General features: G+C 41.7%; 2 protein-coding genes and 2 long non-coding RNA genes across 5 annotated transcripts; 2 read left to right on the top strand and 2 right to left on the bottom strand.

Moving 5' to 3' along the window:
- Window positions 1-868: 868 nt before the first annotated feature.
- LOC113716382 (putative late blight resistance protein homolog R1A-3) lies at window positions 869-5,051 on the bottom strand. Of its 2 annotated transcripts, XM_027240685.2 has the most exons (3): window positions 4,856-5,051; window positions 1,389-4,752; window positions 869-1,216 (listed from the first exon to the last, which is right to left on the bottom strand). In XM_027240685.2, the coding sequence occupies exons 2-3, from the start codon at window positions 4,748-4,750 to the stop codon at window positions 1,198-1,200; spliced, it is 3,381 nt and encodes a 1,126-aa protein (XP_027096486.1). In that variant the 5' UTR covers window positions 4,751-4,752; window positions 4,856-5,051; the 3' UTR covers window positions 869-1,197. The 2 variants fall into 2 exon arrangements, with proteins under 2 accessions (XP_027096486.1, XP_027096487.1); XM_027240686.2 differs by lacking the exon at window positions 4,856-5,051 and having other exon boundaries at window positions 1,389-4,849.
- Window positions 5,052-13,872: 8,821 nt separating this feature from the next.
- Window positions 13,873-19,275, bottom strand: LOC140016580 (uncharacterized). The gene is made up of 4 exons (XM_072070145.1): window positions 17,785-19,275; window positions 17,497-17,610; window positions 15,013-16,563; window positions 13,873-14,517 (listed from the first exon to the last, which is right to left on the bottom strand). Exons 1-4 carry the CDS (start codon window positions 19,273-19,275, stop codon window positions 13,873-13,875), a joined length of 3,801 nt encoding a protein of 1,266 aa, XP_071926246.1.
- Window positions 19,276-22,054: 2,779 nt separating this feature from the next.
- On the top strand, window positions 22,055-23,358 carry LOC113715481 (uncharacterized). Its single transcript, XR_003453992.2, has 2 exons — window positions 22,055-22,908; window positions 23,062-23,358. It is a non-coding gene; the product is annotated as an uncharacterized lncRNA (long non-coding RNA).
- A 2,640-nt stretch (window positions 23,359-25,998) lies between these two features.
- On the top strand, window positions 25,999-26,501 carry LOC113715749 (uncharacterized). Its single transcript, XR_003454069.2, has 2 exons — window positions 25,999-26,168; window positions 26,301-26,501. It is a non-coding gene; the product is annotated as an uncharacterized lncRNA (long non-coding RNA).
- The last annotated feature ends 1,009 nt before the right edge of the window (window positions 26,502-27,510 follow it).

Genomic DNA, 27,510 nt, shown 5'->3' with positions numbered 1-27,510 from the left:
GGTTATCGCCCCACAAGAGACTGAAGTGGACAAGATCGTTAGGCATTTGGATGAAATGTCCCTGTAGGCTTCACATGTTGCCAGTCTTTTTTAAGATATCAAGGGATGGAATGAAACTTCGGGAGCAACCACCAATCAAGGTCCTGGAAGACCGAAATGATTCTGAGATGTGAATCTTGTCCAGGTTCCTAAGGAACCAGCTCACAAAAATGGTAGGAATCCTAAATTTTTGGCTGAGGTGATACGGAAACGTCTCAGAGATAGCAGTTTCTAATACTCCTCCTCCAATCGCAAGAGCAGGGCCTTTCTTTCATATCCCCATATTCAACCATTGCTTCCCAGAACCACAGTACACTTTTCTATACCACTCACAAGAGATTCCCAACTTCGGATATAGGATATTATGGCAGAATCTTAGAAATAGTTGCGGGTGTGAGAACTTCAAGTGCAGGACTATTAATGTATCATCAGATGATGGGATGGGACTTTATTCGTATATTGCAGCCATTTATTCTGGGAAGCTGCTCTTGGGGAATAGAAAGGTGTCTTAGTTATGGAAGCTCCTAGCTCCTAACCAATATTAAAAACGAATTAGAAGTTGCCTAACTGGTAACTTTGCTATCTAAGACAAGAAGGATATTTTCGCATTGAATTTCCAAAGCAAATTTATTTTCTGGAAACTATGCAGAAAGCTATAAACCTCCCAATTTCCTGGTACTGGACTGATAACTTACACCCAGCCAATGTTCAATCGGCACTGTATCATGGTGTTGAGGTAACATGCACAACCTTGGATCATCGGCGACCAAAAATCGGATGAACACATGCACGATTATCATTTCAAAGCAGAAGAGCATGCACAAGAAGATCATCAAGCAAATATATTGTGAAAGGACCTCATATCATCCATGATAATCATAATGAAACTAGTTTCTTCTCAGTAAAATTGATAAATTGAGAGACACAAACGTAGCAATACTGAAAGAAAAAATATAATGAAGAATGGAAGCAATTTGTCAGCTGCTGACCAAGATCATACACAGTTCTAAATTTCCCCATGCACATAAATTAATCAGAGGCTGCGCATTCAATGCATTGTTAAATGCTTACACAATGCCTTGTAGAAGAGAAAAGAGCAGCAGAGAAGTTGAGATGGAGTGGGAAGTCCACCTCAAAAAGAGGAACTGAATTTTCTTCTTATGCACGGTCTGGATTCCTGTCACAGACACCAGAAGGAAATAAGTAGCTTCATAAACCAATCGAAGACGTATAACAATATGTCAATTAACAACAACAGGTGCAGGGAAAGACAGCACAACGCTACTCAAATGAAATTGCAACCATTTGCACCAATGTTCGTCGGAAATTAGACAAGAATTTTCACTTACTGCTCACTTCTAATAACAACTTCGATGCCTTCAACCTGTTCTTGAATTTCTCTAGCTAATATCTCGGTAGTTCTGTTACAGTGATGCAGCTCAATTCGCTGCAGGGTACCAATTTCCTCCACATCAAAAGGGATCTCCTCTAAGAGCTTGCAAGACTTCAGAACTAGATATTGAAGGCGTGGAAAGTGATGAACTGCGGCTTCCCAATGGACCAAATCAGTGTTCTCAATCAGCAAGTGTGTCAGACGACAAAAACCATTAGCCTTTGGCTCCCATTTAGGTCCATGGAAAGCAAAATGTTTGAGTTTGAGCACCTCAAGTCTGGGTAACATGCCAATCAAGCTCGTGTCTTCCCATGGCAAATAACTCCAACTTAAACTCAATTGCCTAAGAGAACATGGCAGGGCAGAAAAAAATGATATTTGCCGCGCTTCTACTCTTTGTTTGTAGAAGCAACACTCAAGTGTTTCAAGCTCTTTCAAGTACTGTAGATTCCCAAGTAATACAGATGGCTCACATATGCCGCAGTCTTCTTCTGTCTCACAAATTTCAAGTTTCTTGAGATGGGGCATGACACTGAAAACTTCCTTTGTGCAGCATGAAATTTTGATGGTAGAGAGAGTTTGTAGGTTTTTTGGAACAAATAGCTGAGGGAGTTCACTATTAGCTCCAGGAGGATTCTTCAAATAAATGGTCACACTACACTGGAGATGCCTCAATGAAGGCATGCTCCAATACTCCAGTAACAATGTTGGGCTACTGCCAGACTCCCGGCAGTGCCATGGACCATGAATCACCAACGTTTGGAGATTCCTTAGTTGTGATACTGATGCAGGAAGCTCATAAGTAGCACTCAGCGCAAGATACCTCAAATGAATCAGTTTTAGTATTCGGGCAGGGAAGTAATCAAAATGCAGAAAGAATATGTCTAATACTCTAAGCACCTTAAAGCCTAATTGAAAGAACAGAATATTCGGAACAATATTAGTACCCAATGTGAAACACATAAAAGACGAGACGTGTGGGATTCCAGGTGCCGCAGCCACATCACTGTAAGGATCCAAATGGAAACTGAGGCGATGCTGATTACGCAAGCCTACTCGAGAGCGTTTGGTACCTCTCTTTTGTATCACATGCATGAAGTCCTCTTTCTGTGCTTCTCTCAAGCATAATTCACGTAAGAAATCATGGAGACGACAGGTCTTGACTTTTCCTCCAAAACACTTCTTTTCAATGAAAACTAAGTTTCTACCAATAAGGTCTTCCAAATACTCCTCTGCCACCTGTTCTAGATTTTCTGAAGATTGGGGATCCAAGAATCCCTCTGCAGCCCATAGATTAATCAACTTTTGAACTTCTATTTCACAGTCTTCAGGGAAAGCCGCCATATGGAGGAAGCAGGCTTTGAGATGATGGGGCAAATAATTGTAACTCAAAGCAAGTATATCCAGGCATTCTTCTGGATTAGTGGAGATGATTGCGCATACCTTCTCTGCAAAATTATTCCAACAGTCACATGTCCTGACGGCACGTGAAAGAACACCAGCCATTACAACAATTGCTAGTGGTAGTCCTTGGCATCTTTTAGCTATAAGCTTTCCATATTTCTCCAATTCAGGCGGGCAACTTGCTATCCCAAATACAAGCTTCTCCAACAGTTCCCAACTCTGCTCAGTATCCAGAAGACTCATACAATGAGGAGGCTTCTTTGCATTGATGTAGCTAGCCAACTCTGTAACGCGGCTGGTTAATAAGATTCTACTACCAGTTTTGTCATCAGGAAAGCATCTTTTGACGTCATTCCAAGCATCGATACTCCATATGTCATCCATAACAATCAAGTACCTCTTACCTTTCAAACTTCTATACACAACTTCAGCTAATTGAGCGTCGTTTTTCTCTACCAATTTATCAGTGGAGTGACCAAGACAGCCCAAAAGGCCCAGTAACAAATCTCTGACTTGATATACTTGGGAAACTGTGATCCATGCACGGCAATAGAAGTGATATTCAGTGTAAGAATGGCGAAAAGCTTTTCGAGCAAGAGTTGTCTTACCAATGCCGCCCATCCCTAAAATGGTCACAATTTCTAGCCCTGATGGCACTCTGGTGAGTCCCTCCAGGAGGCTAACCAGTTCATCATCAAGACCCACCACAATGTCGTCCTTATTTAAATGGCGTAGAGATATGCTGCTAATTGATGTGTGCGCACTGGAACTCTCATCGTTTATCTTTGTAATCATTTCTTTAATGGGTTGAATCTGCATTGATGCCTGCACCAAATATTGGCAAATGCCCTTCTTTCCGTAGAAAATCCTGTCCACTGCACACTCAAGAATCTTTCCAGAGTCTTGTAATTTTGCAGGAATCCCAGCCAATAAGCAAAAGGGGTACGTTATAATGGACTCGATTTGGTAGTCTACCATACATTGTTCGACAGGAACCCTTGCTCTATCTGCAACATCTTTCATACATTTCAGCAATTCATGATGAGGGCAGAATATATTAGAAGAATCCTCCTTAAGAAAGGTTAGCAAGAACCGAATATCCTGGTGGAGAGTTGTTAAATCGGAAGTGGCTTTCGAGAAGCTAGTGATGCTGTCATCGACCCGACGACAGGTTCTCCACAAATGTCCCATCTTGTTAACAATTACTGGAAGTTGGCTCTGGCGAAATGCCAACGACAACAGCTGTTCAAGGTCTGGAAAGGAGATGGTTCCATTTGAATGTTGTACGGTCGAGTCAAGTTTGTCGACGTAGGGGTCATCAGTCTCACTGCTTGGTGAGGAGAACGGGGAATCAACTACTGGTGTTTCACTGTCTACTTGAGAATATACAATTTGTATAAAAAAATCTGGCAATTCTCGAGGATTTAGATCCTCTTCCACATGGCCATATCGGTACAAGAAATGGTTAGGCCTGCCTGACAAGCAGTCTTGGACAGTGCTGTGGAGAAATTTCCTCAAATTTTCCTCAAAGGATGTGATCTCCTTGAATATCTGAGGCTTTCCCTCCGCAAGAAGTTCAGATTTTGGCTTTGTACTACTAGTAAAGTAGAGTAGCAATCTTTGTCTGATCTCCGAAGTATCAGCTGCATGAGACCTCCCAAGTGCCTCAATAAAATCTTCTACTGATGATTGCAGAGATCGATCAGTTTCTTCAATTAGCTCCCACAGACAAGAGCCGGAGCCCGAGCTCCACACTGCGGAGGGTTCTCCTGCCGTCAAAAGCAATAAGAGTTCATCGAGTTTTGGTTTGAGAGCTTCGGCTTTCATTTTCTTAACTTCGAGGATCAACAACGGGAACTTCAGTAGATAATCCAGCGTTTGCAGAAGAGAAGCCAGTGCAGCATAAGTCGCCATCTCTGATCAACAGGATGGAACAGCTCCATTAGTTATCTGATTTCAAGAAAGAAGAAATCCAAAGAGTAAGATCAAAGAATTACTAAAAGCAAAAAAAGATCGTACCAATAGTTCAATTTTGAAGTAGAAGAAGCTTTCTGGTCGCGGCTGATCGGAAAATTTACTACCGGTAGTAGACAAGAAACCATGAAAGCGGGGAGCTTTTCTTTGGAGCCCACTGGTCAACTCTATTCAAACTTCAGTCCACAAAGAGCCAAATTCACATTACAACTTTAGCCCCGGTTTCCCGGGGAATTTAGCATTTAGGCGCACTTTTTAGCTTCAATCAAAACAGGATACACTTACGCTTGGCAGTAGTGGTGGGCAAAAAAACCCGCCGATCCGAAAACCCGATGAATCCGATCCGATCCGATCCGAAAAATAGGATATCCGATCGGATCCGAAAAATAGGATATCCGATCCGATTTTTTTTAGCGGGGCAGATGAGGGTCGGGTACCCGAAAAATCGGGTACGGATATGGATCAGAAAAATAAAAACCCGCGGGTACCCGACCCGCAGGGTATATTTTATAAATATTAAAAAAGTAGGGATCATTTTATAATTTTGTAATTTTTAATCCTAAGTGCAAGTGAAGTGGCTCGCAGCCTCATATTCTAATCCTATATGATCTACTCTTCTCATTTTTTTTGAAGAAAGTGAATATTCTCGGTGAAACATGAACAAAATGAAAAAAAAAATTTGTGAAACTCTGTTATAAAAATTGTTCATCCCTTTCATCTTTTTTATTTTTATTCTACCTGCATCGATCTTTCCTGCAAATCTTGTATCAATTCAATCAAAGATTTTTGTTTAGAGTCTCAATTTTCTGTTAGCTAGATAATTAAAATATTTGTGTCATTCATTTGCAATTATATCTCTTAAATTTGTCTCTTTTATTTAGTGTAAGAAATTTATTTTTCTTTTTCATTACCTTAATACCATAAGGTCTATTCCAAAGTTGTAAAGAAGTTGGGGAAGATTTTTAACATTATTTTGGTTATATTTTTTTCAAAAATAATTAGTTCTATTCAATTCTTTTCCGAACTTGATTTCACAATTGACTTATTTGAGATGCGGTCTTGTACCATAATATCCTTGGGGAAGTTACCAAATACTTATTATCCTTGTGTTTGTTGTGTTGTGGAAGTATGAAATGTGTGAAAATGGTGATGTACTCAAAATTATTATGAAACTTCGTTTTGTCCATTAGATATTCTAATATGTACTAAATTTATGAGATCGATTTGATTATTGGATGAAATGTGTGAAAATGGTGATGTATGGACTTTAATTACAATATCTCTACCAATATTAATTGGAAAAGCATGTTTCTTTATTGAAAAACATGTTGATATTAAGTAGAAAATAAATTTTTTTTTATTGAAAAATAGTTTTTTTTAGGGGTGGGTACCCTATGACCCGCCCCTTTTTTTCGGGTACCCGCCCCTTTTTTTCGGGTACCCGCTATTCGGGTACCCGAAAATATTAGGAGCGGGTTAGGGTCGCAAAATGGCTGATCCGACATATTAGGGTCGGGTCAGCCAAATCATGTTAGGGGCGGGTACCCGACCCGTGCCCACCCCTACTTGGCAGCGTCTGCGTAGCTGGGACTAGGGCTACAAACAAGTCGGATCGAGTCGAGTTTTGAGCTAATCGAACCGAGTTTCGATTAAATTTTACCGAGCTCGACGAGCCGGTAATTTTTAAGCTCGAGCTCGACTCGAATCAAGTCGAGCCAAGCTCGAGCTCGAGCTTGAGCTCGAAAAAATTAAAAAATAATTATTTTATTTTTAAAAAAATAAATAAAATAATATTTTTTTGAATAAATAATAAAATATTAAGGATATATACGTAATTTTACTATGAAAATAAAAAATAAAAAAATATATATAATATAAGTAATTTTATTATTAAATAAAAATAAAAATAAAAATATATATATATATATATACTCAAACTCGCGAGCCGGCTCGCGAGCTAACGAGCTTAATATTCTGAACTCGAGTTTGACTCGAGCCGGCTCGAGCTCGACTTGAGCTCGACTCGAGCCGCTCGCGAGCGACTCGATTCGTTTCCAACCCTAGTTGGGATCCGTTCTATTACCTAAAAAATTCCTCCGCCTTCCGCTCCATCCGCCACGCCACTGGTGCCCCAATCCCCACTTTTACTTTACTTTTTACGTGACTTTATTTTTATATATGTATAACACTAATGATAATAGATTTAGCAAAAAATTTAACATGAGATAAAATTTAAAAATTATTTTAATCACATGGATCTGTGTTTTTATATTTGATATTACATAAATTCTCAGTCAATTATTATTTAACAACATGCCATGACAAAAAAAATGGGATAAACTCACGTAACAAAATTATCATTATATTATATATCTTATATCTTATATTATATTATATATTTAATATCTTATATATATAATATTATAATTTATTGATTTTTTTTTTTTGGTTGAGAAGTAACTTATTGAAAGTGAAGCATTTTTAATGACACTGACTTGTACAACGCCTGGGGTGATTTACCCAACATTTTAGCGTTACTACCGTCTCGTGTGGCAGTAAGAGCGATGCTTCAGGCTAGTCATGAACTCAAGGCGACCATCATGCTTAGGTTCTTGAGAGAATTGCAGTGCGAATGTTCACCTGAATTGGTCAAAAGCATCAGGGATGTCGTTAAAAAAAACACTTGATGCTGCAAGCTGTTTGACAGAAGATCGTCTCATCTCGCGTTTTTGAAAATTCAAAGATGTATTCTGGGGTTATTCTACCAGATCAGGAAAGGCCAAGAAGCATTCCATTGATGAGATGGCCAGAAATTTTTTTTTTTTTTTTATGGTAATAATGAAGGTTTCCGCTTGGTTTTGTTGGAGGCGTTAGGAGGGTTTCATGCCATCACAGCAGGAGAGATTGATATGATATGTGAGAAAATTTGGTAGAGAAGATATTCTAATGCAAAATGCTTCATTTTAGCTTTTCACATCCAACTGCGAGAAATGGTGCTTTTGCTTTTCCTTTGTCCACAGAAATCAAAAGAAGAAGAAATCGTTCTTTTTAACTTTTGAGAAGAAGGAAAATAGGCAGATATCCATTCCTGATTCATATGAAGTCAGCCCCCTTAAAATAAAGGAGCATTGCTGACAGGTGCCGAACCTGTGCAATAATAATTACTAAAAAGTCCTAACTACCACATCAATTAAATAATTATAGAACAAATCCAAGTACTGGAGCAGGGACCCTAGGTGTGCAATGGGTTACTTGATTCACCCTGTTCTCGAAGAGTTTGCTTGATCCGATATACCGGATTTATCTATAAAAATACTAATTTTGCGTACAATGGCAAGTAGGGTCGATTCCACAGGGAGCAGGTAGGAAATTATTTCTTTCCAAATCAGCAGAACAAAATTGGGGGATTTTCAATGGGAGGCAAATAAAAATAAAATAAAAGTAAAACAAACAAAACGAACTAAATTCAAAACTAACTCACAAAGCTCAATTCACTAAAAATAGCAATTAACAAAAGTTCTACCCAAAGGATCAACTGCTCAGGCACGGTCCTTTTAAATGCTCATCGATGCAAAGATATTTCACCCATTTATCACCAGGTTGGTTATAGCCATCAATAAGCTCTGACAACCAGCTCTTCCTTACTTTTTCGACAGTCAAGGTACGACCATTGACTGCTTCTCTAACCAGATAACAACCCTAGGTACGACCGTAGGAATTTAATTACCCAATTGCATTAAAACTAGAAGAACCCAACCCTAACTAATAAACACGCTAAGAGGGTTTATTTAAATTAGATCTTGCATTTCCCCATCATAAAACCAATTATGGTGGTTGCCACGAGGTGTTAACTAAAAGAACAATTACGGATTCTATTTAATTAACGTGGCAGTAGGCTATTAAATTAAATCAAATACCCGGCCGTTGATATTCAATTAATCAAATACCCATGAACAATTAATTCAGGAAATGCACGAATAACAATAAATTGGGAGAAATAATGAAGATTCGATTAGATCTCACAGATATTATGGACCGCGCCTTCGCGTCAACCTTTGGGTAGAGGAGAAAATTAGCCGCTCCTCATCGTGTCAATCCCACGTGATTTAATTGAATTCATTCAATTAATTGCCGAAGAATTGGAAAAGCACAAGAGTAATCTCACAGAATTTTGAAGAGTCAAAGGCAAAAAGTAAACAGGGTCTCCGTTCTACGGAGCCCAGATGCAATCCGCGAGAATATTCAATGCCTGGCCGCTAGCCACAGGCGAACAAAAGTAAAAAGAAAAAGAACAGGAGAAAGCGTCTGGCACCAGAGCCGCAGAAAGCAAAAGAAAACTCTAGCTACCTAATTTCTGTCGTCTCTGTTGCCGACCAAGAAAGGGAAAAAAACAAAGCCCCGCCAAAGTGGCGGCTGACAAGGGGTAGAAGAGGAAAATTAAAGCTAAGCCTAAAAAAGTTCCTCTGAATCTTGCTTTTCTTTTTCTCTTATAGCCGCCGCAATTCACAGTCCAAAGCCCACACGTCTGGTACAATTCAATCTCCAAAAGCTATTTCCCCCATTGAGTTTTGATCCCATGCGCCTGGTCCACATGGACCACGGTCCGTCTTTCGGTTTCGTCCACCTTCCAAGGCGTGGTCACGCTCTGGGACGACAAGTCTTCTGGAAATATTTTCCCGCGATATCTTTTTAATGCTAACCACCTACAATTCACGCAAATGTCAAATATGAGTGAAATCCCCTTTCTTAGCACCATGAATAGCCAAAATTAGGACAAGATGACAGTGCAAATCGTGCCAAATAACGGCTCTATCAAATCCCCCCACACCTAGACAATGCTTGCCCTCAAGCATTTCGGAGCTCAGAAATACAACCAAGAGAGCAGAGGTTATGCAGTAGTCTATACTAACACAAGCATCTAGGGTCCCTGACAATATCACCAAAGGTAGAACACACCGGCCATGGTGTAATTCGAAGAATATATATGAATACTAGGAACGCTCAATTCAACATCACGGAATGCCATTACCATAGGCTTGCACATTTATCACATCTCCACCACTTAAAAGTGAATCGAACACATAAATCAAAGGGACTTTAATAGGGTTGTAATGGGGCTCAGGTGAAAGGCAGGTTAAGAAGGTATGGATAGGGGGTAAAGTGTCAAGAGAATGTCCGAAACTCCCCAGTAACCACAGTGCTTTATCGACGGAGTTTAACTAATAAGGCAGTTTCCATCTGCTGTACACCCCGTACAAGTGCCCAAAATATATATATATTTTTTTTTTTTTTTTTTTGGGGGAACTGCTTGCAAGGCGTGGGCACGCCTTGTAGCCCATAGTCCTCTGGTCACGAGTCTCTTCAAGGTTTTTTTTTTTTTTTTTTTTTTTTTGAAGAGAAAGTCCTGTAAGGCGTGGGCACGCCCTGTAAGCCATAGTCCACTGGTCAGTGGCCCTCTTCCAATTTCTCATTCTTTCTACAAGGCTAACATCATATGGCACCTAATCTAAAACCACTTGCAACCCCCCAAATTTGTTTGTTTTCGCACAAATGATGGAATTCAGGCATCCCTTGACAACACAGGGGTAAACAAGAAAGTTTAAAGAGGTCTTGGGTTAACAAATATGGGTAACAACCAGAAACGAGGGACAAAAGCTCAAATTGGTTTACTATTGGGAGATAAGATGAGGGATTGATTTTTTTTTTTTTTTTTTTTTAGATAGCTAAAGAGGGTTAAATCCTAAATGCCCTTATCATTTCAAATGCATCCAATTCAACAAAAATGTGACCTTGACATGTATAAACTAGCAAGTTCTAGAATGCCAATACCATGTGTGATACCCACTCATTCAAACAAAATAGAGCAAATAAGAATAATATGCTCAAGCAAGGCTCAAAAGCTCCCAAAAGTTTCAAAAAGGGGTGAATTCCAGCATACTCAACATTCAATGACATTGCCAAGGGAAGCAAAATGCATAGCTAGCATATTCGACCACATACCCACTCACTTTGATTATGTCATTCATCACAGCAACATGCCCCAACACTAACAAGCATAGAAATAACCAAAAAGCCGACTAACTATAATGATTCTTTTAGATTTTTCATTTTTTTTTTCTTTTTTCGAGTAACTAATGAAAAAGAACTAATGGAAGCCACTCCCCCCCACACCTAAAACCTACATTGTCCTCAATGTAGAAAAAACAAATGAAGTATTAGGGGAAAAGAAAAGAAACTTCCCTGACCACCGGGGAGAGAAAGCGAGACACTAAGGAGGAGGGGGATGAGGCGGCGTGAATCCAATGTGAGCGTAGAAGGCCGCCTGATTTTCTGCCTGAATGCGGGCGAAGACCTGGAGCGCCATAAGACGGCCATCTATCTGTGAAAGCTGGGTGTTGAGCTCATGAACGCCCTCCTGGAGGTCCGGGTAGCGGGGGTCTCTAGCAGGGGGAGGACGCGTGGAGGACGGTCCCGCCTGATCCGGATGCGGTGGCAAGTCAGTGGAGGGTGCAGTGGCGGGCATCCGAGGCTGTGGGCCGTCTTCACCAGGGAGCGTAAATTGGTAGACATCGCCACCTTTCGGATGACACCCATTCGCTCTAAACTGCGCAAATCTAGTGGCTCAATCTCTCGAGCTAAGGCGAAGTTGTGCTCCTTGTCAAGGTCTAGCACTCCCAATCGGATGGCCAAGTGGGTAATGAGCGAGCCTAGGATAATCGGTTTATTTTGCTTATGAATGACTGACTCCATTTGAGTGGCTATCCAACACCCAAAGTTAACCTTAACATTGTTGCGCATGCACCAAAGGAAGTAGAATTCTGCTTTGGTAAGGATGCCGGAGGAATCCTTTCGTCCCGAGAAATTGTAAGCCAAGAACCTGTGGATGACCTTTAAGACCGGATCCTTCAATTCAGAGGCCTTGGACTGACTCGGATTATAAACTAGCCGATCCGTAGACCACTCCCTCCAGATGTCAATATATTCAGTTCTGAACGGTCTGGTGTAGTCAATAGCACTATTAATATAATCTCCGGAGGCAATGGTGTCCTCACTGACAAACCCCAAAGTCAGATTAAACTCATTGATTGAAAAATCATAATCTTTGCCTTTTAATCTAAACCGAATAATCTCCCGCTCATCCAGAGTGATATGCTGATTCCTGATAAACTCAAAGGAGCAGTAGAATTCGCAACAAAGCTCCTCAAACGTGGGGTAGTTAATGGTGAGATACTGCCCCCAGCCTATTGCCGAGAACAACTGTTCAACCTCTCGAGCAATTCGCAGATGGTCCAGGGTTGGGGCATGGAAGCACTTACAAGGGGCAACAGGTCGATTCACCAAAGTGTTAAACCGGTCCTGTTGGGCCCTTGTAAGATTAGTGATCGGTTCCCCCCATTCCCCAGGGGACATGGTACTCTTATTCAGGCCCAAACGGGACCGAATGGGGGGCTGGACCGGGGCTCGTCTCTTCCGCGGTTGGGACCCAGATGGCCCAGCCGTAGTTGCCTTTTTAGGAGGCATTCAGGGACCACCAACAAAGTGTATCAGCTCAGAAATAGCCAAAGAACCAACAAAAGCAGATCGGGGACCACAAACAACAAGAATTATCGAATATTCCAGCAGCTTAGCAACAAAAGGACACAATTACCCCACCAAGCAACGACCAGTCAACACACACCAACCAATCTCCCCCACTGTCGCCAATTAGCCGACAACAATAAAGAAAACCGAACTAACTCCCTTTAAATCAAAATATTGGTTAATCAAAGGCAACAATCAGAGGGCTACCAACCACGTGTTCCAAATAATAAATTCACTAGGGCCCACAGATATCTCAAATATATAGTCACAGGGAAGCAGATATAAGGTGTTTCTCTTCAGATAATCAAACCACTGGTCCCCCCCGACAATACCAACAATTATCGCAACCCAAAAGGAGGCAAAGTTTAGCAATAAAAAGTCCCAATCGAAGTCACCAGTTTAACAAGAAAGGCAAATCGAGGTACCATTTCATTCCCTTTGTCCACGCTGAAGAAGAATTTGGCGGAGAAGGAGAGCTGAGGCTGGGCGGTCGGCAGAGCAGGTCGCGGGCGCTGGGGTGCGACTGGCGGGCGCCCAGTGGGCTGGGCTCGGTTGCTAGTCGGGCGGCGCAGGGGCCTGGCGCGCGATGGAGAGGCGCGCGCGCGGTCAGCTTGCTGTGGGAGATGGGCGCTGGTAAAGGCTGCGCAGGTGGGCCGGCGCGCGGTGGAGGCTGGCAGATCTGGCGCTGGGCTATCGCGGATGCTGAGACGCAGCACGACTGGGGAAGCGCGCGCAGGGGGTCTGCCGCGCGCGGGAGAGATGCGCGGGGCTAGAGGTTGCGCGCGTCTGGTGGTGACCTGCGCGCTGTAGGCGCGCGCGAGGATGCTGAGCTGTGCAGGGGGAGGCGGCTGCTGTCCGCGCGGGCGCTATGTGCGACAGATCTGGACGCCGCGCGATGGATCTGCTGCTGGGTCGCGTGCAGCACGGCGGGCGGCGGCGGCGGCGGCCAGCAAGCAAAAAGAGGAGAAGGAAGTGAACTAGGTGCTAAAGCAAAAACAAAAGAAACTTTCAGCGTGGGAGGACTTTAGACAGAGGTGCTGGGCAAAACTATGCAAAGAAGAAGACAAAGTGACGAAGTATGGTCTTGGTCAAAAATTGTCTTTCTTCTTTGACTTTCGTCATCGGAAGGGTTGGAAGGCGTGGGCATGCCTCGGAGGACCTAGTTCTCTGGCCAGCGCATCCTAAATGACACCCAAGAGTTTTTTTTTTTTTTTTTTTTTTTTTTTTTTTTAAGTGGTTGGAAGGCGTGGGCACGCCTTGGAGGACATGGTCCTCTGACCAGAGCAGCTAAATGATTTCCAAACGAATTTCCCTCAAGGCGTGGGCGCGCCTTGGAACCTCTACTCCTCTGTCCAACACCACAAACACAGTCAAAACATTACGATAAAACTGGAAAATCACAACTAATATTGTAGTCATTGGATTGCCTCCCAAGCAGCGCCTTTGTTTAACGTCTTTGGCTAGACATGGCCTTCAAGTGTTCAAATCTCTCCATTTGGATCTTCAAGAAATAGAACCTCCATTTGCTCATTATTAAACCCTTCGTAATAAGGCTTTAGACGGTGACCATTGACTACGAACCTTTTCTCCGTCTTAAGACTTTTTATTTCCACTGCACCAAAATGAGAAATGTTAGTAACAACAAATGGACCAATCCAACGGGAGCGCAACTTACCAGGAAAAAGCTTAAGTCGTGAGTGATAAAGTAAGACTTTTTGCCCTAAGACAAACGACTTTCTCGAAACTTGTTGATCATGAAAAACTTTGCTTTTCTCCTTATAAATTGCGGAATTCTCATAGGCTTCATTCCTTAGCTCTTCCAACTCCTGTAATTGGAGCTTTCTGTGTCCTCCAGCCTCCATGAGATCCATGTTACACCGCTTAAGTGCCCAAAATGCTTTGTGTTCATATTCCACCGGGAGGTGGCAAGGCTTACCAAAAACTAACCTGTATGGGGACATCCCAATCGGCGTCTTATACGCTGTGCGGTAGGCCCAGAGAGCATCTTCCAATTTCACACTCCAATCCTTCCTATCAGGCTTCACCATCTTCTCCAGGATCGACTTAACCTCTCTATTCGATACTTCGGCTTGACCATTTGTTTGGGGATGGTAGGGAGTGGACACCTTGTGAAGCACACCATACTTACGAAACAAAGCAGTGATCGTCTTATTACAGAAATGGGTGACCCTGTCACTCACTATAGCTCTTGGCATTCCAAAACGGACGAAAATGTTAGATCTTATAAAATCTGCAACCACTCTAGAATCATTAGTCCGGGTGGCTTTTGCCTCCACCCATTTGGAAACATAGTCAACAGCAAGTATAATGTACAAGAAACCAAAAGACGAGGGGAAGGGACCCATGAAATCTATACCCCAGACATCAAAAATCTCAACAAATAATATGGGGGTTTGACTCATTTGATCTCTTCGAGAAATATTCCCCACCCTTTGACACTTATCACAAGATTTGCAAAACAGATATGCATCCTTAAACAGAGTAGGCCAATAAAAACCACTTTCTAACACTTTACGAGCCGTCCGCTTCGGACCAAAATGCCCACCACATGCAAACGAATGACAGAAAGCCAAAATAGAGTGAAACTCACCTGCACTTACACACCTTCTTATCACCTGGTCTGAACATTGCCTCCATAGGTATGGGTCATCCCAAAGGTAATGTTTGGCATCACTCTTTAGCTTATCCCTTCTAGCTTTTGACCAACCTGTAGGTAATTGACTTGCTACCAAGAAATTTACAATATCGGCATACCATGGTGTCGACGAATCAATGGCCAGAAGTTGCTCCTCAGGGAATGACTCCCTCAACGGTAGATCTTCTTGATTCGTGAGCAACCGGCTCAAATGGTCAGCCACCAAATTCTCAGCTCCACTCTTATCCTTAATCTCTAAGTCGAACTCCTGCAGGAGCAGGATCCATCTAATGAGCCGCGGTTTGGCATCCTTTTTCGCCAACAGGTACCTCAAGGCTGCATGGTCAGAGAAAACAATTACTTTCGCACCCAATAAATATGACCTAAATTTCTCCAGTGCAAAAACAACAGCTAGTAATTCCTTCTCCGTCGTGGAGTAATTAAGTTGGGCTCCACTTAAGGCTCTCGATGCGTAGTAGATCGCGTGTGGCGCTCTTCCAATTCTTTGTCCCAACACGGCCCCCACGGCATAGTCACTCGCGTCGCACATGATTTCAAACGGAAGGCTCCAATCTGGCGGTTGAATGACAGGCGGCGATGTCAGTGACTCCTTCAATTTATCAAACGCTACCTTACATTCACTTGTGAAATCAAACGGCACGTCTTTCTGCAGTAGTTTGAACAGGGGTGCTCCGATTTTCGAAAAGTCTTTGATAAATCTCCTGTAAAAACCTGCATGGCCCAAAAACGAACGCACTTCCCGTACACATACGAGGTAAGGTAGAGCAGAAATAAGGTCTATCTTAGCTTTATCTACCTCTATGCCCTTAGCCGACACAACGTGTCCTAAGACAATGCCATGATCTACCATAAAGTGACACTTTTCCCAATTAAGTACCAAATTCGTCTCTATACATCTTTTCAGAATTAAAGCCAGATTTTCCAAGCATTCATCAAAACTGTCCCCGTACACACTGAAATCATCCATGAATACCTCAATTATTTTCTCTACATACTCGGAGAAAATACTTACCATGCACCTTTGAAAGGTCGCTGGAGCATTGCAGAGTCCGAAAGGCATCCGGCGGTAGGCAAACGTGCCAAATGGGCATGTGAAGGTGGTCTTCTCCTGGTCTTCTGGTGCAATCGCGATCTGAAAGTAACCTGAAAAACCATCCAAGAAACAATAGTAAACACGACCTGCCAATCGTTCTACCATCTGATCAATAAAGGGGAGGGGGAAATGGTCCTTTTTAGTCACGGCATTTAGCTTCCTGTAGTCGATGCACTGGCGCCAGCCAGTTGCTTTCCTGACCGGGACCATATCACCCTCCTGGTTCTCCTCAACGGTCACTCCCGCCTTTTTCGGGACTACCTGGACAGGACTCACCCATGGGCTATCCGAGATAGCAAAAATGATCCCCACCTCTAGAAGCTTTAGTATCTCCTTTTTCACAACTTCCATCATCAGGGGGTTCAACCTCCTTTGAGCCTGTCTTACCGGCTTCGCATCTTCCTCGAGTCGAATTCGGTGCATACATAAGGATGGACTTATTCCCTTGATATCTGCTATACTCCACCCAATTGCCTCCTTATGCTCCCTCAGGATCCGCACTAGTTTGTCTTCTTGACTTGGAGACAGGTGCGCAGAGATGATTACCGGCAGTGTCTCCCGATCTCCTAGGAATGCGTACTTAAGATGCTTTGGCAGAGGCTTTAATTCTAAATCTGGTGCCTGCACCACTGAAGGAAGCAGTTTCGTTTGAGTCTCTGGCACAAAAAGAGAAGTAAGCTCATACCTTGGGGATACGGGTGGAAGTGAGTGTAAGGCTTCCACAGCATGGAGCAAATCTCCCCTTAGGTCCACATCATGAGTTACACCCAACTCCAAGTGCTTGGCCAGAGCCACTTCCAAAGCGTCTTCGCCATCTAATTCGAAAATTTCCTGCACAAAAGGCTCAATAACACTCAAAGCAAAGACCGAGTTAGATTCTTCTGGGTACTTCATCGCCTCAAAAATATTGAAATTCACAGTTTCACCATCAAATTCCATTGACAAAGTACCCTCATTCACATCTATCTTAGTCCTGGCAGTGCTAAGAAATGGTCTACCTAACAAGATAGGTGATGGGCTTAATGATTTCTCATCTCCCATGTCCAAGATATAAAAATCTGCAGGAAAAACCAATTCATTTACCTGAACCAAGACATCCTCAACTAGCCCCTCTGGATATGCATTTGTGCGGTCAGCTAGTTGGATTATGATGGCTGTTTCTTTAAGTGGCCCAAGATTTAGAGAAGCAAAAATAGTCTTGGGCATCACATTGATTGACGCCCCTAAATCTAACATTGCTTTCCTAATCGGTGTATTCCCTATCTTACAGGGGATCGTGAACATACCTGGATCTCCACACTTGGGGGGAAGCTTCCTTTGGAGCATTGCTGACACATTCTCTCCCACCGCTACTCTCTCGTCCCCTCTCAGTTTCCTCTTATGGGTACATAGATCCTTGAGAAATTTCGCGTACTTCGGTACCTGTTTAATTGCCTCCAACAAGGGGATGTTGATCTCCACTTTTTTGAACACCTCCAAAAGCTCTTTTTCCTTCTCTACCTTTTTTGTCTTCTCCAGTCTACAAGGAAAAGGAGGTAAGTTAGATTTAATAGTGGGCGGAGAAGTGAAGGTTACCTTAGGATTCTTGCGAATACGCCCTTCCTCTTCAATTTCCTTCTCTATCTCCTCTTCATTTTTGCCTTTTGAACTTTCCACTTTAGGCCCTTCCAGTTCCTTGCCACTCCTCAGCGTCATGGCACTTACATTCTTGGGATTCACCTCGGGTTGCGATGGTAGTTTCCCATAAACGTGGGACTCCAAGCGGTTGATGGCAGTTGCCAGTTGACTTATTCGACCGTCTTGGTCCTTCTTGTCCGCTTTGGTGTCCTGCTGGAGCTGCGCGGTATTCGCGGCCAAGGATCTGATCTCCTGTTGAAGTTGGGTAGTAGTCGTGGCCAGGTTAGTAGTAGTCGTGGCCAGATTTTTGACTAGATCCTCCAGGGAGCTCCCTGAATTGGAGGACGAGGGTTGAGATTTTGGTTGCCATGGCTGGCTGAATCCTGGTGGACGATTTGGAAATGAATTTTGCTGCCTGTTCCCATAACTAAGATTGGGATGGTCCCTCCAGCCCGGATTGTACGTATTGGAGTATGGGTCGTACTGCCTGCGGGGCGCGGGCACGCCTCCGGCCATGTTTACCTGTTCTGCCCCGTCCTCTTGCAAAATGGGGCACGAGTCTGTGCAATGGTCCATGCTAGTGCAGATTCCACATACTTTCGCTCGCGGCGTGTCTCTCATGGCCAATTGTCTCACAACAGACGTCAATTCTGACAGTTGCTGCTGTATGGATGAAGTCTCTACCTCGTTGACTCTACGGGGAGGGTTGCTCTCACGTAAGCCAAATTGCTGGGAGTTCTCTGCCATGGCTTCGATGAGCTCCCACGCTTCCCTCGGTGTCTTGTTTGCAAGTGCTCCCCCACTGGCAGCGTCAATGATACTCCTGTCTGTTGATTGGAGCCCCTCATAGAAGTATTGGATTAACAGTTGCTCACTAATTTGGTGCTGCGGGCATCTAGTGCACAACTTGTTAAACCTTTCCCAGTATTCATACAAGGACTCACCGGGATATTGCTTAATGCCACATATCTCCTTCCTCAAACTCGCAGCTCGGGATGCAGGGAAGAATTTTTCCAAGAATTTCTTTTTTAACTGTGCCCATGTGGTAATACTACCTGCTGGTAGGTAGTACAGCCAATCTTTAGCTGCATCTTTGAGAGAAAACGGGAAGGCTCTAAGTCTTATCTGCTCCTCTGTGACCCCGGGAGGTTTCATGCTAGAGCAAACTACCTCGAATTCCTTGACGTGCTTGTGGGGTTCTTCGCCAGAGAGGCCATGGAAAGAAGGTAGGAGGTGAATCAATCCCGACTTCAGTTCGAAAGCAGTGTTCTCAGCCAAAGTGGGGAATGTGATGCATAAGGGCTGGTGAGTCAGCTCCGGGGCAGCCAGCTCCCTCAAGGTTTGGTTGGTGGCCATGCTTACTTCGTCTTCCGCTGACTCGTTTGCAGCAAATAAGTGCCCTTCTTTTTGCCTCTTGGTCTCTTGCCTCCGCCTACGCGCTGCCTTCTCTACCTCAGGATCGTATACCAATTCACCTGTGCGAGAAGAACGGGGCATAAACTAGCAAAAATACCAAGAAGAATAAAATAAAATAAAAACTGAATTTAAAAAGAAACAAATAATCCAAACGCCAACTCCCCGGCAACGGCGCCAAAAATTGACAGGTGCCGAACCTGTGCAATAATAATTACTAAAAAGTCCTAACTACCACATCAATTAAATAATTATAGAACAAATCCAAGTACTGGAGCAGGGACCCTAGGTGTGCAATGGGTTACTTGATTCACCCTGTTCCCGAAGAGTTTGGTTGATCCGATATACCGGATTTATCTATAAAAATACTAATTTTGCGTACAATGGCAAGTAGGGTCGATTCCACAGGGAGCAGGTAGGAAATTATTTCTTTCCAAATCAGCAGAACAAAATTGGGGGATTTTCAATGGGAGGCAAATAAAAATAAAATAAAAGTAAAACAAACAAAACGAACTAAATTCAAAACTAACTCACAAAGCTCAATTCACTAAAAATAGCAATTAACAAAAGTTCTACCCAAAGGATCAACTGCTCAGGCACGGTCCTTTTAAATGCTCATCGATGCAAAGATATTTCACCCATTTATCACCAGGTTGGTTATAGCCATCAATAAGCTCTGACAACCAGCTCTTCCTTACTTTTTCGACAGTCAAGGTACGACCATTGACTGCTTCTCTAACCAGATAACAACCCTAGGTACGACCGTAGGAATTTAATTACTCAATTGCATTAAAACTAGAAGAACCCAACCCTAACTAATAAACACGCTAAGAGGGTTTATTTAAATTAGATCTTGCATTTCCCCATCATAAAACCAATTATGGTGGTTGCCACGAGGTGTTAACTAAACGAACAATTACGGATTCTATTTAATTAACGTGGCAGTAGGCTATTAAATTAAATCAAATACCCGGCCGTTGATATTCAATTAATCAAATACCCATGAACAATTAATTCAGGAAATGCACGAATAACAATAAATTGGGAGAAATAATGAAAATTCGATTAGATCTCACAGATATTATGGACCGCGCCTTCGCGTCAACCTTTGGGTAGAGGAGAAAATTAGCCGCTCCTCATCGTGTCAATCCCACGTGATTTAATTGAATTCATTCAATTAATTGCCGAAGAATTGGAAAAGCACAAGAGTAATCTCACAGAATTTTGAAGAGTCAAAGGCAAAAAGTAAACAGGGTCTCCGTTCTACGGAGCCCAGATGCAATCCGCGAGAATATTCAATGCCTGGCCGCTAGCCACAGGCGAACAAAAGTAAAAAGAAAAAGAACAGGAGAAAGCGTCTGGCACCAGAGCCGCAGAAAGCAAAAGAAAACTCTAGCTACCTAATTTCTGTCGTCTCTGTTGCCGACCAAGAAAGGGAAAAAAACAAAGCCCCGCCAAAGTGGCGGCTGACAAGGGGTAGAAGAGGAAAATTAAAGCTAAGCCTAAAAAAGTTCCTCTGAATCTTGCTTTTCTTTTTCTCTTATAGCCGCCGCAATTCACAGTCCAAAGCCCACACGTCTGGTACAATTCAATCTCCAAAAGCTATTTCCCCCATTGAGTTTTGATCCCATGCGCCTGGTCCACATGGACCACGGTCCGTATTTCGGTTTCGTCCACCTTCCAAGGCGTGGTCACGCTCTGGGACGACAAGTCTTCTGGAAATATTTTCCCGCGATATCTTTTTAATGCTAACCACCTACAATTCACGCAAATGTCAAATATGAGTGAAATCCCCTTTCTTAGCACCATGAATAGCCAAAATTAGGACAAGATGACAGTGCAAATCGTGCCAAATAACGGCTCTATCAAATCCCCCCACACCTAGACAATGCTTGCCCTCAAGCATTTCGGAGCTCAGAAATACAACCAAGAGAGCAGAGGTTATGCAGTAGTCTATACTAACACAAGCATCTAGGGTCCCTGACAATATCACCAAAGGTAGAACACACCGGCCATGGTGTAATTCGAAGAATATATATGAATACTAGGAACGCTCAATTCAACATCACGGAATGCCATTACCATAGGCTTGCACATTTATCACATCTCCACCACTTAAAAGTGAATCGAACACATAAATCAAAGGGACTTTAATAGGGTTGTAATGGGGCTCAGGTGAAAGGCAGGTTAAGAAGGTATGGATAGGGGGTAAAGTGTCAAGAGAATGTCCGAAACTCCCCAGTAACCACAGTGCTTTATCGACGGAGTTTAACTAATAAGGCAGTTTCCATCTGCTGTACACCCCGTACAAGTGCCCAAAATATATATATATTTTTTTGGTCATCTGTCGTTTGTTAAGTGAAAATGATGGACCCAATAGAAAGAAGAATAGATTTGGGTTTCAATCATCGTCATTTATGAGTATTGATTTTGTCTAAGCTTACCAGTGTTCTTATGGTTAAAAGACAACCTTGTTATGCTCGATCTAACAATGCCACTACTATGTTTCATTAGTGAGTGAGTCAATACAGCTCAATGATTGCTCTAACGACTAATTCTATGATGCTCGATCTGCTAATTCAATGCCGCCATGATGTTTCACTAGCGAGCGACTCCATATAGTTCAATGATTACTCTCACGACTAATACTATTTTGCACTTTTAAACTTGTATCACTTTTTTATTTTATAATCTAACCTTCAATTTTAAATGTTTTACACGCTTAACTTTTTATTTTGAACATTTACGTTTTAAACTTTTAAATTTGTCCCATTTAAATTCGATCACTCGCACTTTACCGCCTAAGTATCCCGGTATTATGTGTAAATCTGTCAAATGGCACTCCACAAAAGAACAAAAAATCCTCAAATTGCACTAGGAAATGGTGATATTACTACTCACACCCAACTAACTCTTATAATATTATCAAAGTGGTAGACGTTTTTCTGGTACACTTTGATTAGGGTTTGCATTTCTTCCACAATTGGATGGCTTCTTTTTGGGCCGGATGACATGCAAAAACGAGGTGGGCTGGGTTAGGGTTGATTGGTGGGGTCCTCTAACCGCGTTCTCATTCTTGGACTTAATGGGGAGGAAAAGTTTATAAAAGGTGTCGCACGATGAAACAAACAGTCACTAAATGCAATTCGATGCTTCTCGATTAGGGTTTTTGCCCTTCCCCTCTTTGCTCTTGCGGGTTTTTGGCTTGTTTCTTTTTTTTTCCCCTTAAAATTATGGTACAGAGGATGATATTGGAGCTCAGGAAGAAAGGGGGTAAGATGGAAGCGGAGCTAGATCTGCAGGAAATTGTGGGCATCGCCTGGCTTGGAAAGGAACTTTATTTTTTTTTCTTTCTTATTTTTGTGGGTTTTTAAAAAAAAATTCTATTTTCGATCTTAAATTTTTAGGTTTGGAGATAGGATGGAGAGAATCCTTACCGAGGCCAGCCATGCCTATGATTTCATGTGGTTCCTCCATTTCTTTTCCTTGTCCTTGAATGGATCTGGCATGTTCAGCTGAGGTCATGGACTGTCTTCTTCTTTTCCTTGTTTTTTCATTTGTTCTATTTTGGGTTTAGGGTTTTAGGGGCTTTGGAGTAGGATCCTTTCCAATTCCGGGCATGCCGATGATTTCATGTGGTTCCTCCTTTTCCTTTTCCTTACCTAGCTATGGTTCTTTGATCTTTGACCATCTTGCGTGGTAAGGTAAATGGTTCAGGTTCGTATTTTAGTACAATTTTCCATGTAAATCTGTCAGAAAATTTCCAAGTCTATCTCATTCTAGCTCGAGCATTTTGTATTATGAATAAGTTCCTAGTTTTGTACGATTTCTATGAAATGCTGTTCTAACCTGTTGATTGTTTGTTGAAAGTTTGCAAGTCAAAAATCATTTGACGGGTCCCTGGCATTCACCTGTTACAAGTTCACAAAGAGAGGAGATTTGGCATAAGGTGCTGCTGCCTTTGGAGCGACTTGACTATTTCTTCCAGATTTAGGCAATTGACATGCTATAGGACTGGATTTTTTTTTCTTTTTGCCAGATTAACCAATTGTATCGTTGCTGGTGTAATAATTTTGTGGCAAAGATGATTGAAAACGTTAATTGGACCGCTAGTTTTGCCTTTTTCGCTGGCATAATATATGGGAGTGTGGAGTGCTATAGATCGAACTTGGAGGTTCCTTCATTTTCTTGCTGTGATTTTGACTCATTCTCGCATACCAAAACTCGAACCGAAACTGAAAGTATAAAATTGCTATACCTTATAGTTTGAATAACCTTTTAACTCAATGACACAAATCCAGTTTTATGGAAGTTCTAAGGATAAAATTCTTACCCAAACCGAAACTGAAAGTAAAAAATTGGTCAGAAGAGAACATGGTAAAGCTTCAAAATCAAAATGGTGCAGCGTTGAGTAGCTTGTGATAAAGGTACAAGGCATGATAAACCCACAGCTTACTGCCCTACAAAATTAAGCTAAGTTTTGTTTTGCTACCCGACTTGATTGCTCTTTTAAGTAGTTTCAGAGCTATTCTGCTGGTTCACTTTGTGTTTGGTGCTGAGATTGTCCTACATGCACAAACCTAAAATCTTGGCCCTGTTTGGAAGCTTGGTTTTTTACCAAGTTTGTATAAAACTAGTTTTTTAATAACTTTTGCTACAGGAACCCCAAAAAACTTATCAAAGTTTTTAACCTACACACTTAAAATATCCAAAACACAAAAAAAAAAAAATTCCCTTCCTCTTTTCTTCTTCTTCCTCCCCCACCACCACCTCCATTGCCGGCTCCGTCACCAATTTCCGGTGCCGGTCTTTTTTTTTCCCCCCTTTTTTTCCCTCTTTTTTTCCCTCTCCCCCTCTTCCTCCACTACCATCATCCTCTCTTATCTTTTTTTTTTCTCTCTACGTCCGGCGCATAGGGGGGTGGCGCAGAGGGGAGCGGCGATAAAAGAAAATGGCCTATGAATTGAAGTACTCAAAATATATTGCTCATCTGGAGATGGTTCCATTGAAGTATATATGGCCGGTGGTCCAATTGGCTCCACTGACCCATCCAGAGAGGCCACAACAAGTTGTGTAGTAGCATAGTACTCAAATAAATCTTCATCATATTCGTCTTTGAGCAGATCTTGGAAGGTTCTCGTTTGAATAACATTTTTTTGCTCATTAGACTGAATCTTAGGACCAGAGGGGGGCAGAGGGGGGTGGCGGGGGGAGGGGGAAGGGGCAGAGGGGGCGGCGCAGAGGAGGGTGGCGGGGGAGGGGGAAGGCGGGGGGGGGAAGGGGCAGAGGGGGGCGGCGGGAGGTGGAGTTGCTGCTGGGGGTGGCGGAGGTAACGGGGAAGAAGAAGAAGAAAAAGAGAAGAAAGAAAAGAAAAAGGAAAGAAAGAAAAAGAAAAAGAAAAAGAAAAAGAAAGGGAAAGAGAAAAGAAAAAGAAAAGAAAAAAAAAATTTTCACCTTACAAAAACTTCTACAAAATTTTTCACCTTACAAAAACTTCTACAAAATTTTTTCAAAAACTTCTACAGTGCACTACAGTAAAGTTTTAGACAAACTCCCAAAAAATTCAGGTTCCAAACAGGCCCCTTATTGCTGGGCATCATGGTCTACAACAAAACCATGAGAGCATACTTCAGCTTGTGGGCTGTAAGTTTTGATTTGCAGCTTACTGGGTGGTTTACTTCAGTAAACGAAAAGAAAAATACACTGGACGCCCAACCTTAGTCCCGTTTGATGAATGAGTTTTTTTTATGTTTGTTTAAAATTTTACCGTAAAAGTTATAAAATAATTTTTGAAGTATGTAAATTTTTATATATTTTGAAATATAATAATTTAAAATTTTTGATGTTATTATAACTAAAATTGTTAAAAATACTTGTAGCAGATAAATTTGACCAAAAATTTGTTTGTCCAACAGGACAAACATGGGGCATGGAGATAAAAAAAAATAAAAAAGTTTATAGAAATTGTTCAGCAAAAAACACTGCACCCAACCCAATGAGAAAGATACTTGAAATTTCGACAAAATATGGGTGTGTTTGGATTGCTTGTTTCCGTCGGAAAATATTGTCGTTTTTCGTGATCACATTTCCCTATCATCTTTTTCCCTCACATATATCAAATCGCTACAGTAATTTTTCCATGAAAAATGACGGAAAATGCAATCCAAACACACTTTTAAAACTACTACCGAACTCCTTGACACTTGTTCTAATATTTCAATTTTCATTTTTCTAACTCTTTTTTTTTAAATCATTTTTCTAACTCTTAAGCAATTTTGTATCTCCAAATGCATTGAAACAACATATTAATATAACTCTTGAAGCCTTCCATTCTTTACTAAGTAGATACAGCTCATAAATCAATCGTCAAATCCACACAGTAATGGTAACAAGTATTATTGTGTGCTTAGATCAGTGAATGGTGCTGGCGGCGGCCCATTGCCCACGTAGTCACGAGTAGAGAAAACGCAAAGGACAGAAAGACTTGGAAACACCAAGGACAGGGTATTAAATAATGTACTACTATGAAAGAAAAAGAGCATCCAAAGCGGCAATTGGACCAAGACACATGGAAAGAAAAGCAGAAGAGATAAGACACCCAACTTCCAAGAAAGGTTCCATTTTCCAGTACCAAACGCAACTTGCCTTAGTGGTGGTGGTGACCAGGTCTACTAATCAATTTCCTAGCAGTTTCTTTTGGGGGATTGCATCTGTGTATATATATATATATTATACATATATATTGGACATGAAGCACCATGCCATGCTAATCCATGGTGGGAGTTACTGAGTAAGAGGGAAAGGCAGATAGATCTGCAGGAAGTTTTGGGAATGGGCTGCTAGGGATGGAAGCGACTAAAAAGTGAATCCCTTTCCTAGCCCGCCCATTCCTATGATTTCCTGTGGTTCCTTTCTTTCCCTACCTTGCTTGTTTGATTAAATCCAATTCATCTGATCCCCTGCTTTCTGGACTGGTGGTATTTTCACTTCTCCTTGCTCTACATGATTATTACTGTTTTGGGTCTTATTTGTTTTTATCATTATGCAATTGCTAGCTACTACTCTTTACTAGTATCTTTCAGGATCATCTGAAGTGATTCTTCTTGCAGGAAATTTAGCAGCTCAGAGTGGAAGATATTAATTAAGCTGCCGGTTTTACTCAGGTTTTTTTTTTGAAAAAAAGCAGCTCTCTGATCTTTTTGGTTTCCATGCGTGCTTATTCATCGTTGAGAAAAATTCTGCAAAAAAAAAAAAAGGAAGTGAAAAAGAGAAATACTCTGTCCTTGAGAAAGACGAACAGGAGACCTTAAGCATATGGGTTTATCGGCAGAAAGACCTTTGGTGCTTGGATCATAAGATGAAAAGCTACAGCTTTGTGAAGGAACTTCAATTTCTACAGGAACTAATTGAAGTAGATCTTACAAGTATGAGTAGATCTTGGCTTTAAATTCTATTTAGATGCTTCTGCAACAAAATTGAACGTACATAAGCCAAATCTAAAGCAGGTCATATAACCAATGCTAAACTTGGTTCAAAATCACTCACTGAAGTGGCTTGGAAATCCATGAACAATTAGCTATACAATTCCTCTGGACGGTTTTTTTTTGTTTTTGCCTTTATTTTTTGGGGATTAAATACTTGGAATGAATCCTGAATTTCCGCCAGTAGGATTTGCCTGGCCAAATAAAGAAAGGGGATGTACGAGTTGAATCTCATGTCCAAATTACAGCCGATCGATCCAAGTAACCAATTTCGAACTCCGATATTCTCTGGGCTTTAACCAGTTCATATATTCCACTTGATGCAAATTTGTGCATTCAAAACCTGCACCCCTTCAAGAAAAATGTTCTATAACAAGTATGGTAGTAGTGATGGTTAGCTAGAACATCTGGGGAAGTTACAAGTAGGATGGTTAGTAAATTTCGTCCTTGGAACATACCTTACAAAAGAAATCGAATCTTTTGAATGCTGGCCAAGATTTTCAGCCTAACAAATCCATTGTTGAAGTCCCAATATGCTATGTTTTTAGATTCGAATCGGGTATCGATTCGGCCGAACTCAAAGGGCAGGGTCAATGGATTCGATCGGGTTCAATCAGAGTTGAACCGGATGATGTCATAAATAAAAATTATTTAAAAAATTAAAATATTATATATAAAATACCTAAAAGTATGTTAATATTAATAAAGTATATTCATATATATTTAATGTTTCAAATATATTTAACAAGAAAATACAAAGAAATTAGAATAACCAAGTAACAATTTATATTATTTAATGAACGTTAACAAGTTTAGAATTAAAATTATGGATTTGATT

Source organism: Coffea arabica, chromosome 11c, assembly GCF_036785885.1.
Source record: "Coffea arabica cultivar ET-39 chromosome 11c, Coffea Arabica ET-39 HiFi, whole genome shotgun sequence".
Taxonomy (NCBI): domain Eukaryota; kingdom Viridiplantae; phylum Streptophyta; class Magnoliopsida; order Gentianales; family Rubiaceae; genus Coffea; species Coffea arabica.
The sequence above is the reverse complement of the archived record's forward strand: the minus strand, read 5'-3'. Positions and strand labels throughout refer to the sequence as shown.

Excerpts from the sequence above, each read along its gene's own strand:
- LOC113716382 (XM_027240685.2), bottom strand. The coding sequence starts at position 4,750 with ATGGCGACTTATGCTGCACTGGCTTCTCTTCTGCAAACGCTGGATTAT.
- LOC140016580 (XM_072070145.1), bottom strand. The coding sequence starts at position 19,275 with ATGCCCCGTTCTTCTCGCACAGGTGAATTGGTATACGATCCTGAGGTA. Across the intron at positions 17,611-17,784 it reads AAGGCAAAAATGAAGAGGAG|ATCCCCTTGTTGGAGGCAAT; the intron begins ATAGAGAAGGAA and ends GTGGAGATCAAC. Across the intron at positions 14,518-15,012 it reads ACCAGGTGATAAGAAGGTGT|GTGTCCACTCCCTACCATCC; the intron begins GTAAGTGCAGGT and ends GTGCTTCACAAG.